We start from the raw sequence: 14795 nt of genomic DNA on the forward strand, positions 1-14795 counted from the left end.
CGAAAGGAAAAAAAAAAGTCAAAATTAGCGGAAATGATTGCCTACACTGCGTGCACACTCATAAGAACGAACGGCTGTGATTAGATCCGTGCACGGCTTAGTCTTCTGGAAGGTAGGGTATGATGCACGTGTCTTGTTATAGAGTGGACCGAAAACGCCAAATTTCAAATTTGGACAGCCCATGATACGAGTCCAGCTGTCCATCCCTAAGGCAGACCTGCTCCTGGAATCCGGCAGAATCGGTGTTTAATGCGTACAAGACATAAATAAGATAACGTTAGATACATGTCATCTATACCGAGAGAATAAATCAAAACAGAAGAAATATCTTGCATAAAATCATTATTTTATTTTTATGCCATTAGAATCTCATTAGCTATGGATGTATTATGCATAAAAAAAGTTGTAATATCCAGGCTGATATAATGTAAGTAGAAGTTATCAAAATTCTACTACCGAATTTCGAGCAAGAGACCGTAAAAAAAATATATCTTCTGTCTTTTAGTGTAAAATTTAATTGAGTTCTGGTTGGATCGGTGAGTGGTGCATTATATTTCGACCAAGGAGTAAAGAAACGGACGTTCCTTCCTGAAAGCAGAGGGAGACATTTTCCGCCTAGCATCTCAACCGCTAATTATCGGATAAAAATACCCAAAGCCAGATCCAGCTAAAAATAAAGGAAACCAACCTTAAACCAATTGTCCATGAAACGGTATTTTCATAGATTTTTGAAACCTCATGAGTATCGATAAATTGACCATATCTATCTCATCCAACCTCCAACTGAGGCAATTGAAGTTGCGTTGGAAAGTTACTTGGTGCAGGAAGCAATGGAAGTTGTTTCATAAGAAAATTCTGTTTGTGTCAATTGATCTCCTTTTTACACCGATATGTAATAGATTACTTATCTAAATATAATCTAAATATAGTTTGTTGTATTGCAGAAAAAAAGATATCGTTAGTCGCATATTAATTGTAAATCAATTGAAACTCCGATTTGTATAGGATGGGATCTTCCCTCTCCCATGAGATATTTATTGAAGAATAAGCCATGAAATCATGTGCCATAGCGGTAAGAGACTGAAGCAATAATGTCTCACATATATAGGAGCAGACACCTATCCAAAGCTTGTTGGACATAAATAATTTAAGTGCCACCTTGTATGCTTTCTTAAAGAAGTGCTTATTAGCCTTGTCTTTCAGAGCATATTCCATCTTACCAATAGATTATAGCATAGAACTCAAGAAATTGGCCTTTCATCTTATTTAAATGCATCTTGCAGTGTAACCATGCGATCCTTTTACATTTTGGTGGCCTTCTGTCCAATGAGTTAATCTTTAGGAGACCTCTTTTTTGGATGCATGGTCACTTGGTTTAGGCATATGATAGACATATGATTTTTCGACTGCATCAATTTCCTCAGCTGGAAAAGTTCGGCTCTTAATAAATCATCATGGGATAAGATGCAATAGCCTTCAATATATATACATAAAGAACTAGATCAACATAGACTTCTCTACTTCAATCTCCTTTTATAAATTAAATTCATTTTCTTCGAAGATGAAGTGTCTTCTTTAGTTGATGGATTTGGCTTTGGCCCACCCCCATCTTCAACATGTCTCATCTTGTTAGGTTCAAGGTACTAGATTGATAGTATGCTGCCTATTCATTATTGTGTTATAGAACAAAATCCTTCTGCAAACAGTATTTTATGGAAGAGAGAACAGATTTAAATAAAAAATTTTGATAAACTTTAAGAATATCTAAACTATGTGATAATGATAAGAAAAAGAAATTAAACTTATTAAGAGTCTGATTGGATTGACTCGTTAATATTTGAAGCAGAAAAAGAAGAAATCTGAAAGCGTGTGATTGCTGTCCTAAGGTAAATTTCTGACTCTCGTGTCGGTGGTTATCCAAAATTCTACCTCAAGATACAATCGGGATATCCTTCTTTAGAACATGATCGTAGAGAGAGTTGACGGCCCTTCTTTAATACTCGGCAATAAAATTGGAAACAAAAATAGAAAGAACATTGGAAAAGAGAGAGACAATTATCAGAACACTGGACTCTCAAAAACAGAATAGAACAGATCGCTAATTGTTAGATTTCTTACAGGCTAGGACTCATGGCCTTTTTATTAAGGCTGCAAATGGGTCGGATTGATCCATGATCCGATCCAACTTGACCTGATTAGACTGGATTCGGACCCATTTAAAAGACCCATAGAGCCGGGTCAGGTTCAAAAATCGGATCCGTTTCCTTTTTTGAGTTGGATCTGGATTTTCTGAATTTGAATCCAATCCGACCCGATCCGTAGAGACTTTTGAGTTAATTTGGATCTTAAAATACATGATCCGATTCGATCCGGACTCAAACATAGGATCCAAACCCAATTAGAGTGACTCACCCAAATAGGAGTTTGAGCTTGGGCCAAAATTTTTCAAATTCTTCGATCTTTTCCATCCGATTCTCAAACTAAAATCTCCAAAACTAAAATTTTTCAAATTCTTCAGTTCTTTTATTCTGACTGTTGTAATATCTATAACAACTCAAGGAGAAAAGATTGGATGGATTCTTGATAATTTAAATGAAGAGCATCTCGATTACTTCATTTGGCTTCTTGCTGGGCTTAGTTTTCTAAACCTTCTGATTTATGTTTATTGTGCCATGAGATACAAAAGCAAGAGGATTCTTGAATTCCAATTTGTTTTGTTGACTTTAAGAAATTTCAAAGCATGCTCTAATGTGTACAGATGTTGTGTCATCCATAATATATGCAGTCTTATTTTTAATCATGTACAAGTATTCTTTTGTATGATGTTTTAAATTGGGAAAATTATATCACTATATAAAATTCATATTTTTTTTTTATTTTTTTCTTTTGTAGAGACTTTTGGAATCTTGATTCTTCTCAAAAATTTATTTCCCTCTGCTATCCAATATAATTAATTATTAAAAGTTATAGTTGGAGGATTGGAGGAAAAAAAGAAAAGAGGCTTTTCTTAGTTATCATCCAGCATTAGTATTCATTGATGGTAGGTTTCAAATAAATTAAACTCATGATCCGATCTGATTTGAATCCACATTTCATGGATTGGGACCGGATTATATATGAATCCGATTAGACCCGAATGATCCAATGGGTCAATAAATTCGACCATGGATCCGACCCGATCCGATTTTTTATCGGATGGATATGGGTCCAATATCAAAATCCGATCAAAAAATTGGGTCGGATCAGGATCACTCAGAATCCGATCCGATCCAATCCATTTGTAGGCCTATTTTTATAGACCGCGAACAGACGCACGCATGTGAAATAGAAAATCTACATCCCCAAAACCCTCCAAGAAAAAGAGAAGATGGAAGATGGGTTATAAGCATGTAAAATAAATTGTCCCTTTCCAATATGGGATTAAAGGAAGTCAAGACCAATAGAGGCCTTTGGAGGGAAGAAAAAAAAAATTTCCCTCCAAAAACTCTAACATGTTGGTCCCATTGCATCTAGCAGCTCTTCGGGATTCATTTGGCTTAAATCCTTCAAAATGTCTTTTGCTAATGTGAGAGCCTTTTATTCATGCAATTCCTCTTCATTTGTTGAGTTGAAGCTACCTGAGATGCTGGGTCAATAATCTGTGGACCACCTGCCACAGAGACCATACTTTGGAAATTCTCTTCTTCTACTTTTGGGACACTGCTTTTCAAGAGATTTCTTAGCTCTATTTGCTACTGGGTAATTGCTTTCAGAATTCTCACCATATAAATTTCTCCTAATTTACAGTATATACTTCATGCATACATGTTTTCTCTTGATTCAGTCCTTGAGTTGTGCATAGACCGGCAAAGGAGGCACTCTTTTTGCACCAATGTGGCACTGAATATGCTCCATATGTATGTTTTCTTCCTGACCACTATTTCCTTCTTGGCCAGTTACACTCTATGAAGGTTATGGTGTGGGCTCTACCTCCTTGATTGGTGCTTGATATTCTATATGCTTCGATACGATTGTTATTCTTTGCATTCAACATGATGATGTGGCATTTCTTCCTCAGATATGCCTAATAGAATGTGGCAGCTTGTAGTGGGAAGTATATCACAAGAAAACTTCGTCCCTATAGCCTTTGCCCCAATGGATATTCACAATACTTGGAAGCAAGCATGGCTCAAGATCTTGGAAGCATTAACAAGGCTACGTTTTGTTTAAGTTGCAGGTGCGGGATGAAGGATTGCCTCTTGGTGGTTAACAAGCCAGGGCATAAATCGGTAGATACATCCAGTAGGATCCAAACAAGCCTCCACCACCCAAGATGGGAAAGGGGATTTCCAGTGCTCTCATAGCTCGCTCAAAATACTTTCAATTGGGACAAAGCTTCTTTAAATCAGAGAAAAAAAGAACAAAGTGATCGAAATCAGGAGTTTTTTTTTGATAATAGCAGATGATTCAAACAAGTATTATATGAATATATCTAAAATAATCAAAAAATAGAAAATCTTTAAAAATCTAGGAGTCATCTTCAGATTAGTCCACAAAAAATCATCCAAATGCTCCACAATATAAGCGCAACCCAATCAACTGCCGTAGGCTCTCGGAATATGTGCCTGATAGAGACATGCACATCCAATAACAAAATAAAGATATCCTCAAGATATGATATGTGTGTTGCGGTCAATTCCCTCATCGTCTGATCGCCGGGAACGAGCACCTGCAAGAGAAGTCCACACTGATCGGAGATGTCTCCGACGGAGACCCTCCGACGGTCAAGTCAGAGAGGAGACTAGGCAACAGTAGAAAAGAATCAAGAGGACGCAGCGAGAGAGAGAGAGTCCAGGGGCTTCGAAAGAATCTCTTCAGCACTGTTGTCTTCTCCGTTTTATAGTAGAGCGCGGCGTGATGCCGCCATTAATGGCGCAGACAACTGGGGGAGTTATCAAATCGTCGGAAGCTGTCAGAGTCACCGCGGACTGTCAAGTCGCCGTGGGCTGTCAAATCGCTGGGATTAATCTATGTCCTTGGCAGGACAATGTCCCAGGACGGTCATGCCGCATGCCCTTGTCAGGACAGCAGCCCACAGCAGTTATACGGCGTTTGGGGGAGCCGACCGACCATACGTCGGTATTTGGTTGCAGGACGTCGGGTGAAGACCCGAGGACACTGTTGGCTGGTCTGGCGCATTGCGGGAGTCGGACGTCGGCCACCACTCCCGTCCGATAGTGAGTCGGTAGAGTCGGGCTTCGCCATTCGGCTAGTCGGGAACAGAATGGGTCTGTCCGACCGACATACTTCGGTCGGACAGTGTCGGCAGTCGTCGGTCGGTGCGGTCGGTAGAGTCGAGCGCCGGTCAGGCAGGCCCGAGGATGAGTCGGCATAAAAGGGATCGGTCGGTATATCCCAACAATATGAAACAGCCCTCCGCGTACATCTCTGAATCTAAGACACCACTGTGGCCGAATCATTTTCAACAATAACATGATCTCTATATAGGGTCCTTTGAATATATACAATTCCAGCCCATACAGCTTGAAGCTCTCTCTCAAAAATTATAGGCTCGAATAGTTGGCAACTCTCTCATCGCAATCAGTCTAGAGTCAGGCCCATAGATTACGAAAGTCATGCCTCTCAATCTGCCTCAAATATTTTCATCAAAATTAACCTTAAGATATCCCGACAGAGGAGGCTCCCAAATAAATCAGGAGTATTTAAAAGAAGAAATTATTACCTTGCAAACTCTCTTCCCTCCCAGTCCACTTCTTTTGTTCCTCCTCCCAACTCCTGCTTTATGTTACACCTGATTGTGATCACTTCATCATTTTCCAGCTAAAACCTTGGAAACATCCTAAAAAACTATCCCGTATTTTCCTAATGTCAAAATAAATGCGCGATGTAGTGCATTATTTTAGGGACCAGATTAAAATTAGGAATTGGATCCAATTGCCCATTATTTTCTTTCATTAACACTATTATAATAATCATTATTTAATACATATTTTGATACTTAAAAATTAAAAATTGTATTTTAGATAAATAATGGCCAATTTAATGGTTATAATAGACAATAACAACTAGTATAATAATTGTTTTACTACTTTTTCCAACTATTCTTTCAAAATAATATTAACAATATAATAAATTATAAGAAGAGAAGGCTTAAATAGCAGAACTTTGTTGTATATTGAACAAGAAGCTTTAATGATGATCGTAAACATTGGCACTGGTATCATTAATATATATTAAATATTAATTAATAAATTTTAATAATGATTGAATATATTAATAATTTTAGCATGCACAAAGTGAATGAAAAATTTTGCATAAGATTAGACTCTATGTAAAAAATCTCATTAATAATACTAGCCTTGCGTGTAAATTTTCTCTTTCCAACTATTTTTTAAATAAATATTGATAATATAATAAATGATAATAAAGAGAAGATTTAAATAGCTAAATTTTTGTTTCATATTAAGCAACGAGCTTTAATGATGATCGTGCACATTAATGCCACCACCATTAATAATATATATATATATATATATATATATATATATATATTATCTTAATTAATATCGGTATCTATACGATGAAGGAAAGACCTTAGGGTTTTTCCACGATGCTCTATAGAGTAAAACTGTCTTTAATCAAAATCAAAATTCTGACTGTTAGATCGAACGTGGATGGTCAAGATTAATCGATTGGTGATGTTTGTATCTTGCAGTAATTTTTTTTTAAATTTAATGGTGGAGTAGCATAATTTTGGCAAAGTTGAGTTCTTTTCAAACTGGCTTCTCCCCTTCAACTCAATCTCGAGTCCCCTACAAAGGAGGTGGGATGGATTGAAGACGGAGAAGAAGATGGTGGGGTGGGTTGAAGATGGAGGAGGAGGTGGTGGTGTGGCAGGTTGAAGATGGAGGAGGAGTAGTAGGGGTGGTTTGAAGGCGAAGGAAGAGAGGAGGAGGAGGAGGATGAGGTCCAGTGGCGTATGGCGATGGGGGGGTGAGCGACGGGCGGTGGTTGGGCGACGAGCGGCGACAGGGAGGAGGAGATGGGGCAGGTTGAAGACGAGGGAGGAGAGGAGGAGGAGGCTAAGTGGTGTGTAACGGTGGAGAGGCAAGTGGTGGATGACGGTGGGGAGGCAGGCCGTAAAAGGAGGGGCGGTGCGATGGATGGTATTACAGGATGAAGTCAGTTCACCAATTTTCAAACAAAAATAAAAAAAGAAAGATTAATCGGTTTGGTGATCTGCTAATATTAAAATTTTTTAATTATCTCTATCTAATGAATGGTTAGGATGTTCCTATCATTTTTATAAAAAATAATTAAGAAGTACCGTAGCAACTGCCAAACCTAACACAAACTCAGTTTCTCCTTTAAATATATATAACGCAAATACATGACTGGCACTTAACAAAAGTTTTTTTAGTTGAGTTGGAAACAAAATTTCCAAGAAGGAAGACATCGTCCACAGGTTCGGTGGCTGGCCATGAGCTTATGACTGACATCCTACATAGAGACAGGCTTTGCATAGAGGCAGGATTCAATCTAATGAAAAGATTAAGATTTTTTTTTCCCCTTTTTAAATGAATCCAGCATCCCTCCAATGCAAGCAATCCCCGGACGTAGTGAGGGAGATAGGGATGCAAGAGATCTGCACCACAATGTCATCACTAATTATATGCTGTAATCGTGGAATATTCCCAGCATGGTTAGTACTAAAATGAGAGACCACAGTACCACGGTTACATGTATGTTATATAGTGCACATTAATAAGATTGTATTGGCAGAACCGAATGCTCAATAACAAGATTCCCAATAAAATAGAAGAAATAGAAGAAAAATTGTCTTGGCATTTCTTGGATTCCATGTGTTCTCATCTCACTCTTTGTGCTTAATAACAAGATTCCATGTTCTCTCATCTCATTCTTTCTCCCATCTTAGCAGTGCTTCTCAACTTATAACCATTTGCTAGTTATCAGGCTTTGCCACGACATTAGGAGAAAAAGCGACAAGATGGATCTTTATATGGCTACCTATTGGCATCTTTGGGCAATATTGTTGCTGATTAAAATGGCCATTGCTTGCATCAATAGACATAAGATGACATATCAGAAGGTCCAGAGGGTGTTAGACACATCATAATGGAGGAAAAACAGGTACATGTATTGCATGTTCTTGATCTTTTGAGTTACAAGTATGTCAAAACTGATGCAAGATCATCTTCTGGTTTGCCATGATCATGAGTGGACCATCACCTTTTGATCCTAAATCTGGAGCTGGCGTGCTACCCCATGAATGGCCTGTACCTTGTGAATTATATCAAATCCACTCTGCCATGATGGATGGGTAATTGAACAGGTAAGCAGGTGGCGCTTCACAGAATTTGCACTATCAAAATAAATGCAGCGCAGCCGGAGCTTCTTTGATCCTCCTCATACGTACTCAATGCGAGACAGCGAGAACATAAGCAATTTATGGCTCTGTTTGGGGATCGGTTGAATTGTCTTGTCTCAATAAACATGATAGAAACCAGCCATCTTGGAAAGTGGGGCCTTGATGTCAAGAGGCATCTAGATCCATAACAAGATAAGGAATTAAAGATTGTAGTACACTAGGTCCTATTTACCTAGTCTGATGGCCTCTCTCCGTGGCAATTCAATGCCTGCTACATCTGTATAGATTTTTCGTTCTAATCTGAAATAAAAAGAACCAAGTGGTAGCCTACATTTGCCTAATTAATCCGATGCTATACCTACACTTGCCAACATTGTTGGGCATCTTGGAATTGGTATTTATCTATAGTTCTCTATAGTTAATTGAACATGTTTCTGGCTGTGCTTCTGAAAAGCCCTGTTCCAAGTCATAAAGAAAATTTAAATTTATGCTATGTTTCAAGTGGTTCTTCAATAAAATAGTTGTTCAGTTATCATTTTGAATCATTCAAAAATGACTAACAGAATACTGTATCCGGATTTTTCTTCTTCTTCTTCTTTTTCTCTCTGTGATGCAAATATCATATCTAGGTTTTTTGTTCTCCAGAGAAAAAATATTGTATCCAAGTTCAAGAAATGGTTAATTGTTATCTTGTGCTGGGCGCAAAATGATGACATTTCCTGCTTAAACATGGATATGACACTAAGATAGCAAGCATTCCATTAAAGATTGGACAGATAATTTCCAAGTGAGATTCACCGGCATGAAAAAACTGTGAGTTGAACAAGTTTTGGGGAGGTTTTTGGGGGACATGAAGCATGCATCTGATGTTTGTTCTTTGTACACCACATGCTGTCTACAACCACAAAAACCCAACCATCATGTCACTCTATCCTAATGGACTGCCCTGACATGGAAGAACCATTCAAAACCACAGAGCCTTCTCCAGAGGCTGTCAACCTCTCTCGACCCTTGGAATCATTTGGCCCTGCCACCTATCTTGCAGGAAGAGGCAAGCAGCAGAGCAGTCATCCACCTTCGAAGTAGGAAACTTGGATTTCCATGCACGAACTGCTGCTTCCACCAATGCTTTTGATGCATCCTCCTTGCTCTTTGCAGACCACACGATCGATACGACTCGTTCATTGCTAAGGACATCCCACACCTTCGGCCCAACACATCATAGAACAAAGTCAGATATAACCATCAAGGAAAGAATGGCCAGCTAATTCTTCATGGCTCTGAAACAAAATAAGAATGTATCATTACCCCATCAGTTGCTAGAACTATGAATTGGTCTCTTTCTGATAGGCGGCGATATGAGACCTGAGGGATGGAGATCACACCATAGTTTTTAAGCTGAAAGTCTCCAAAAGCACGGGCCATGGCAAGCCCCGGGAAGTTCTGATTGGGTAACCATACACGTTGGGTGTGCGGCTCATCCTTCAGTGAAAAGATTCGGCCATTGTTCTTCCTTATTCTCTCAGCTTCTTCTACACAACCAATTTGACACAATATAATAGGTTTAGCCTTTAGTTCGAAACAAGCTCACCAGTTAGTTGATACTTACTAGGAACACTAGGCTTTAGATCAGTGGTCAGCTGTATGGCCTCAAGGCGACCCTCGTCTGAGATGGTTCCCATGATCGCCCTGGAATCTCCAAGGTTGGCGATAATTAAATCCTCTCCCTGTTATCAAAATTAAGAAACATGAACAAGATGGTGGTGGGTATCTAAAGATAAATAAGAGAAGAGTCTGGTGTAAACACAAGCGAGCCATATCCCCATATTATAATTTATACCTGCTTAATGATGGAAACTGCCGTTGTTCCACTAAAGGAGCAGTCCAAGTTAGGTAGGAGTTTGAGTTCCTTGTCCATGATTCTAAAGGCCTGAATGCAAACAGTTTTCCACTCATCAAACATCTCAGGTGATGAGATGGAGGAATCATCAGCATCCACCGAGCTTGTATCATTGCCATCACTGGAGTCATCAGATTCTTCCTCGGCAAGTAGGAGGGCATCGCGCTGGCTCAGAAGCAAGGAAGGAAGGTAGTCTCTGACTTGCCTGCTGACAACGTGACCGCTCCTTCCATGCCCATCGAACACTCCACAGAATACTCCTTCCTCTATTCCATAACCCTTTAATTTGAGGGAAGGAAATAAGAACTCAGTCTTCGCTGGAACTCTAATAATATATCTTTCTAAGTGGTGCAGGGTCAACAGTAAGAGCTCTAAGATTTATGAGAGCACAAGAAAGCAGAGCAGTGAAACGCATAAATAACCTTCTCCGGTATAGGATGATCCTGAGGGGAATTTCTCTTCTTTTTAAGGAATTTCTTTTAAAAGGCGTAAATCAATAGCGCTCATTCTTAGTTATGCGTAACATCCAGGGAAAATCCAAGGATATTTTCTGCAATTGGAGGCGTCCACCATGATTAATATGATCCAAATGATCATCCGAAAAAAGATAAAAGATCAAGTGGATGTAGAAAAAGGCAAATCTGCAAGTTTTTGAGAGGAGGAACTCAGATTCAATGACCCTTTCAGGATTAGGCGGGTCAATTCTCTCTTCTAAAGGAAGAATGTGAATACCAACCAAAAAATATATATGAAACTGGTAATTTATGTTATCCAATCTAATCAAACGATCAAACACGTTTTTGATCTAAATTATAGGAAGTCACGTACCGTGCAGAGGATGGCAGCATCTTGGTTTGGTCCCTTCTTCCCCTGCCGAGAATATAGGGAAGCGAGCATCCTCACTGCCCCCTCGCCATAATTAAATCCCTCCTCTTCCACTACGTACACTACGTTCTCGTCACACTCTTGTTTCTCCAACGATGCAGAAGAAAGACAGATCCCCATCAATCTATCCTGTAGAGGGAGAAGGGGGGCGAGAGAGAGAGAGAGCAAGAGCGAGAGCGAGATAGTTAACCACCTCTCCTTCAGTTTTTAGTTTTATATCCAGAGACCATATTGTAGAAGTCCAGAGGCGCCAGTCAGAAAACAATGAGATAAGACTGATCACAAGAGGCCGCCTTGCGATGCATTAATTAATTCCCTTGGCCAAAACCCACAGGCTAATATTTTAACAAGTGAACATTGTTTAATTAATCCTCCGCCCCAGCTCCAAACGAAAGGGTAAATAAAGCTACCATTTGCAGATAGATAATTATCTTAAAATTACGGCTCTTAGATTAAAAGAAATAATATAAATGCTATTGGAAATGTTTTTTTTTTTTTTAATTTTATTTTACTTCAAGGGAAAGTGTTGGTTTGACTTGGAATTACTAGCATGAGATCCGCGTTCGGCGAGAGATCTGGTTCAAAGTTAGGAATAACTGCAATGAGTATGAGATCAGTATTACATCTATTCTCGGCAAAGAACCCCAATGATATCAGTGAATTACTATGGAGGCCAAATGACAGGGTGACCATGGGAAAGTAATCGAGTGAAAGCCGCAGTGGACCAAAACCCGTCTGACTCTTAAATATTTGGAAGCAGTTTGTCGGTCGCCAGGAAATTTATCAAAAAACATAACAAATTTCACTAATTAAAAATGATTTTTTTGAAATTAAAAAAAAAAAAATGAAGATTAGGTTTTGCAAAGTTGCGAGGTGCAGTTTCCCTTGCGACCAAAAAGACTCCAAAACAATTTGTCAGAACCTTCACCTTAAAACCACTAGTTATTCTAGTTCATTCGTCAGTGCGTTGGATGAACCAAAAGACTATGCATCACATGCTTAAATCATTAATGTTACAGGGATTTTCCGTTTTCGGACTCAAATTCTCCTTCTCGGGCCGAAGTCGAGCCCCTATTGATGGTCTGATAAGATTAGACCGCCTCTTGAGACAAAATGAAATTACGAGATTGGTCTCTTCTCGATCTTTATCTCGGCCGGCTATCAATCTCAAGGTTGGAATCTGACCGATGGTGTCCAATGACTCATGTGAGTTGTTTTAAACGGGACCTCACCCTACATTCCTAACTTAATCAATTTTTCGGACAATCTTTGAGATTCTCCGACAACCTGATTCATGGACACAACCATGATCGACACTCACGACTAACAATCCAAATCACAGAGTAATAGACAAATCCCAATAGACTGTCAAGTCGTGGCCTCATAGGCCCTAATGGCCTATCAAGTTCCAACATATTGGAAGATAAACATGAATTTAATATTATGATAAAATACATTGAACTATATGAGTAGGATTATGCATGCATATCTAAGTACAAGAGATGTATTAAATATGAGTACGTGAACTCATATATAGGAATATATTTGTGGCTTTTAGGAAAGTGTAAATGCATATATTAGAAGTTTAGAAATATATGTGCCTCTTAGAGAAGTATATGAATTATTAATTAATATATTTATGAGTAGTATAAATAGAAGTGGTTTTCTTAGTATGTAATAGGAGTTGGATATAAAATAAATATGAATTATAACATTGTTAGTAATTCTTCTCCGCTTTTAAACATTTCTTATCATATGTGATTGAGTACCCACCATCAAATTCTAACAAATTAGTTTCAGAGTGAGCATGGTTCAAAGACAATAGTCAAAGCAAGGTACAATCCGAAGAGATGAGGTGGAAGAACATTTTTATAGTTGAAGCAAGAAATTCCAAGCTAGAAGAATCGTTGAGTATATAGTTTGTAAATTGTGTGATACACCGGATTCAAAATAAGAAATAGATATATGTTGAGACAGTATGAGTTGAAAAGAGTGACTCCACAAGTGAAGAAGACAAGAAGTCTTTTGCGGAAGAGACGAAGAAAATCTTTGAAGAAGTGCAACTACAAGTGAATTGTGAATTTTGATAAAGTATAATAGAGAACTATGTACTTGGTGAGATAATATCAATAGTTGTGACAATTTCATTTAAAACGGTACTCAAAGATTTATTTGAAAAATTAAATTACTGTCAGTCTTATTTTTATGCGAAAAGTGTGGATTAGATCATGATCCTACTTTCATGGCTTATACTAATCTTAATAATGGATAGGAAAGATATGTGATTTATGGAGGTAAAGCTTATACAAAAAAAAAAGTGAATCAAAAAACAGCATTAAAAACATCAGGTATTTCAAAACTATATATGACTTTATATAAGAGACATGAACTATAAAAAACTATGAGATTTAGAATATGACCATCAAGTACTGACTGAGATGTACAAAAAAGTGATAGAGAAATAGGACGCATTGAAAGAGAAGCTAGTGATGATGGACAATAGTGTAGAGGCAACAGCAATTATAACAGGAAGAAAGAATATTCATTCTGAAGATATGTTTCAGTTGTCAAAGATTTTCCTTCAGGATATAGACCAGTTACGAGAAGATGAAGAAAAAAAGTTAAGCAAAATTTATGTTTAAGAGGGGGTGTCAGAAGATAAATATGAATTTAATGTTATGATAAAATACATTGAACTATATAAATGAGATTATTATGTATATTTAGATACAAAGATGTATTAAATATGAGTACATGAACTTATGTCTAGGAATATATTTTTGGCTTTTAGAAAGTACGAATACATGTATTAGAAGTTTACGAATATGTGCGTGTCTTTTAGATAAATGTGTGAGATATTAACTGATATATTTATGAGTAGTATAAATAGAAATAGTTTTCTTAGCGTATAGTTGGAGTTGGATCTGAAATAAATATAAGTTGTGATATTGTTAATAATGCCTCTCCTCTCTCAAGCATTTCTTATCATATATGATTGAGTACTCACTATCAAATTCCAACACAACGTAATAACCTGCAATACCCTCTCAATATAAAAGGGTAAGAAGAGGATCTCAGGTAAAACCCGACTCCTGGCGGAAAGGTCCTACGCTCTCATCCACCTCTCTTTCTTGTTCAAACTATTTTCTAAGCTTCAACTAATTTAGACATCGGATGGTCCCCATTGGACACGCTCCAATAAGAGGACTTTTCTTGCAGATCCTTTGATCGAGGAGGGCAACTCAAACGTTGAGGCATACCTGACCGATCTCTCAACGCAGCGCCTTCGGTGCTCAGTGGCAACAATTAATATTACTTTCCCATAATGATTAAATATCAAGAGACCTGCTGATCTGTAATGAAGAGCAATGTTTGTTATGTACATTTAGACAAAGCATGCACTCTAAAAACCGGTCCAATTCTTCACCCTTTAACTAGAACTAGCAAGATTTTCCACAATACACTGACGGCAGGTGATAGAACAAAATCCTCCAATAGCCAAAGAAGATCCAAACAATATAAGCAATCTATGTGACATGTACTTGGGGACATGCACTCTAAAATCCATGAAAGTCGAGCGAAACCTTTTAGTTGAGCTAAGGATGTTCTCCTTGTTGATAT

At 38.1% G+C, this 14795-nt stretch overlaps 1 protein-coding gene across 1 annotated transcript; it reads right to left on the reverse strand.

Moving 5' to 3' along the window:
* Nucleotides 1-9125: 9125 nt before the first annotated feature.
* Nucleotides 9126-11391, reverse strand: LOC105040470 (probable protein phosphatase 2C 12). The gene is made up of 5 exons (XM_010917010.4): nucleotides 11118-11391; nucleotides 10230-10568; nucleotides 9999-10116; nucleotides 9698-9921; nucleotides 9126-9593 (listed from the first exon to the last, which is right to left on the reverse strand). The coding sequence occupies exons 1-5, from the start codon at nucleotides 11292-11294 to the stop codon at nucleotides 9384-9386; spliced, it is 1068 nt and encodes a 355-aa protein (XP_010915312.2). The 5' UTR covers nucleotides 11295-11391; the 3' UTR covers nucleotides 9126-9383.
* Nucleotides 11392-14795: the final 3404 nt, after the last annotated feature.

Source organism: Elaeis guineensis, chromosome 3 (assembly GCF_000442705.2).
Source record: "Elaeis guineensis isolate ETL-2024a chromosome 3, EG11, whole genome shotgun sequence".
NCBI lineage: Eukaryota > Viridiplantae > Streptophyta > Magnoliopsida > Arecales > Arecaceae > Elaeis > Elaeis guineensis.

Coding starts and splice junctions, on each gene's coding strand:
- LOC105040470 (XM_010917010.4), bottom strand. CDS start 11,294: ATGGGGATCTGTCTTTCTTCTGCATCGTTGGAGAAACAAGAGTGTGAC. Junction 10,569..11,117: donor ATGCTGCCATCCTCTGCACG/GTACGTGACTTC, acceptor CTCAAATTAAAG/GGTTATGGAATAGAGGAAGG. Junction 10,117..10,229: donor CAGTTTCCATCATTAAGCAG/GTATAAATTATA, acceptor TTTTGATAACAG/GGAGAGGATTTAATTATCGC.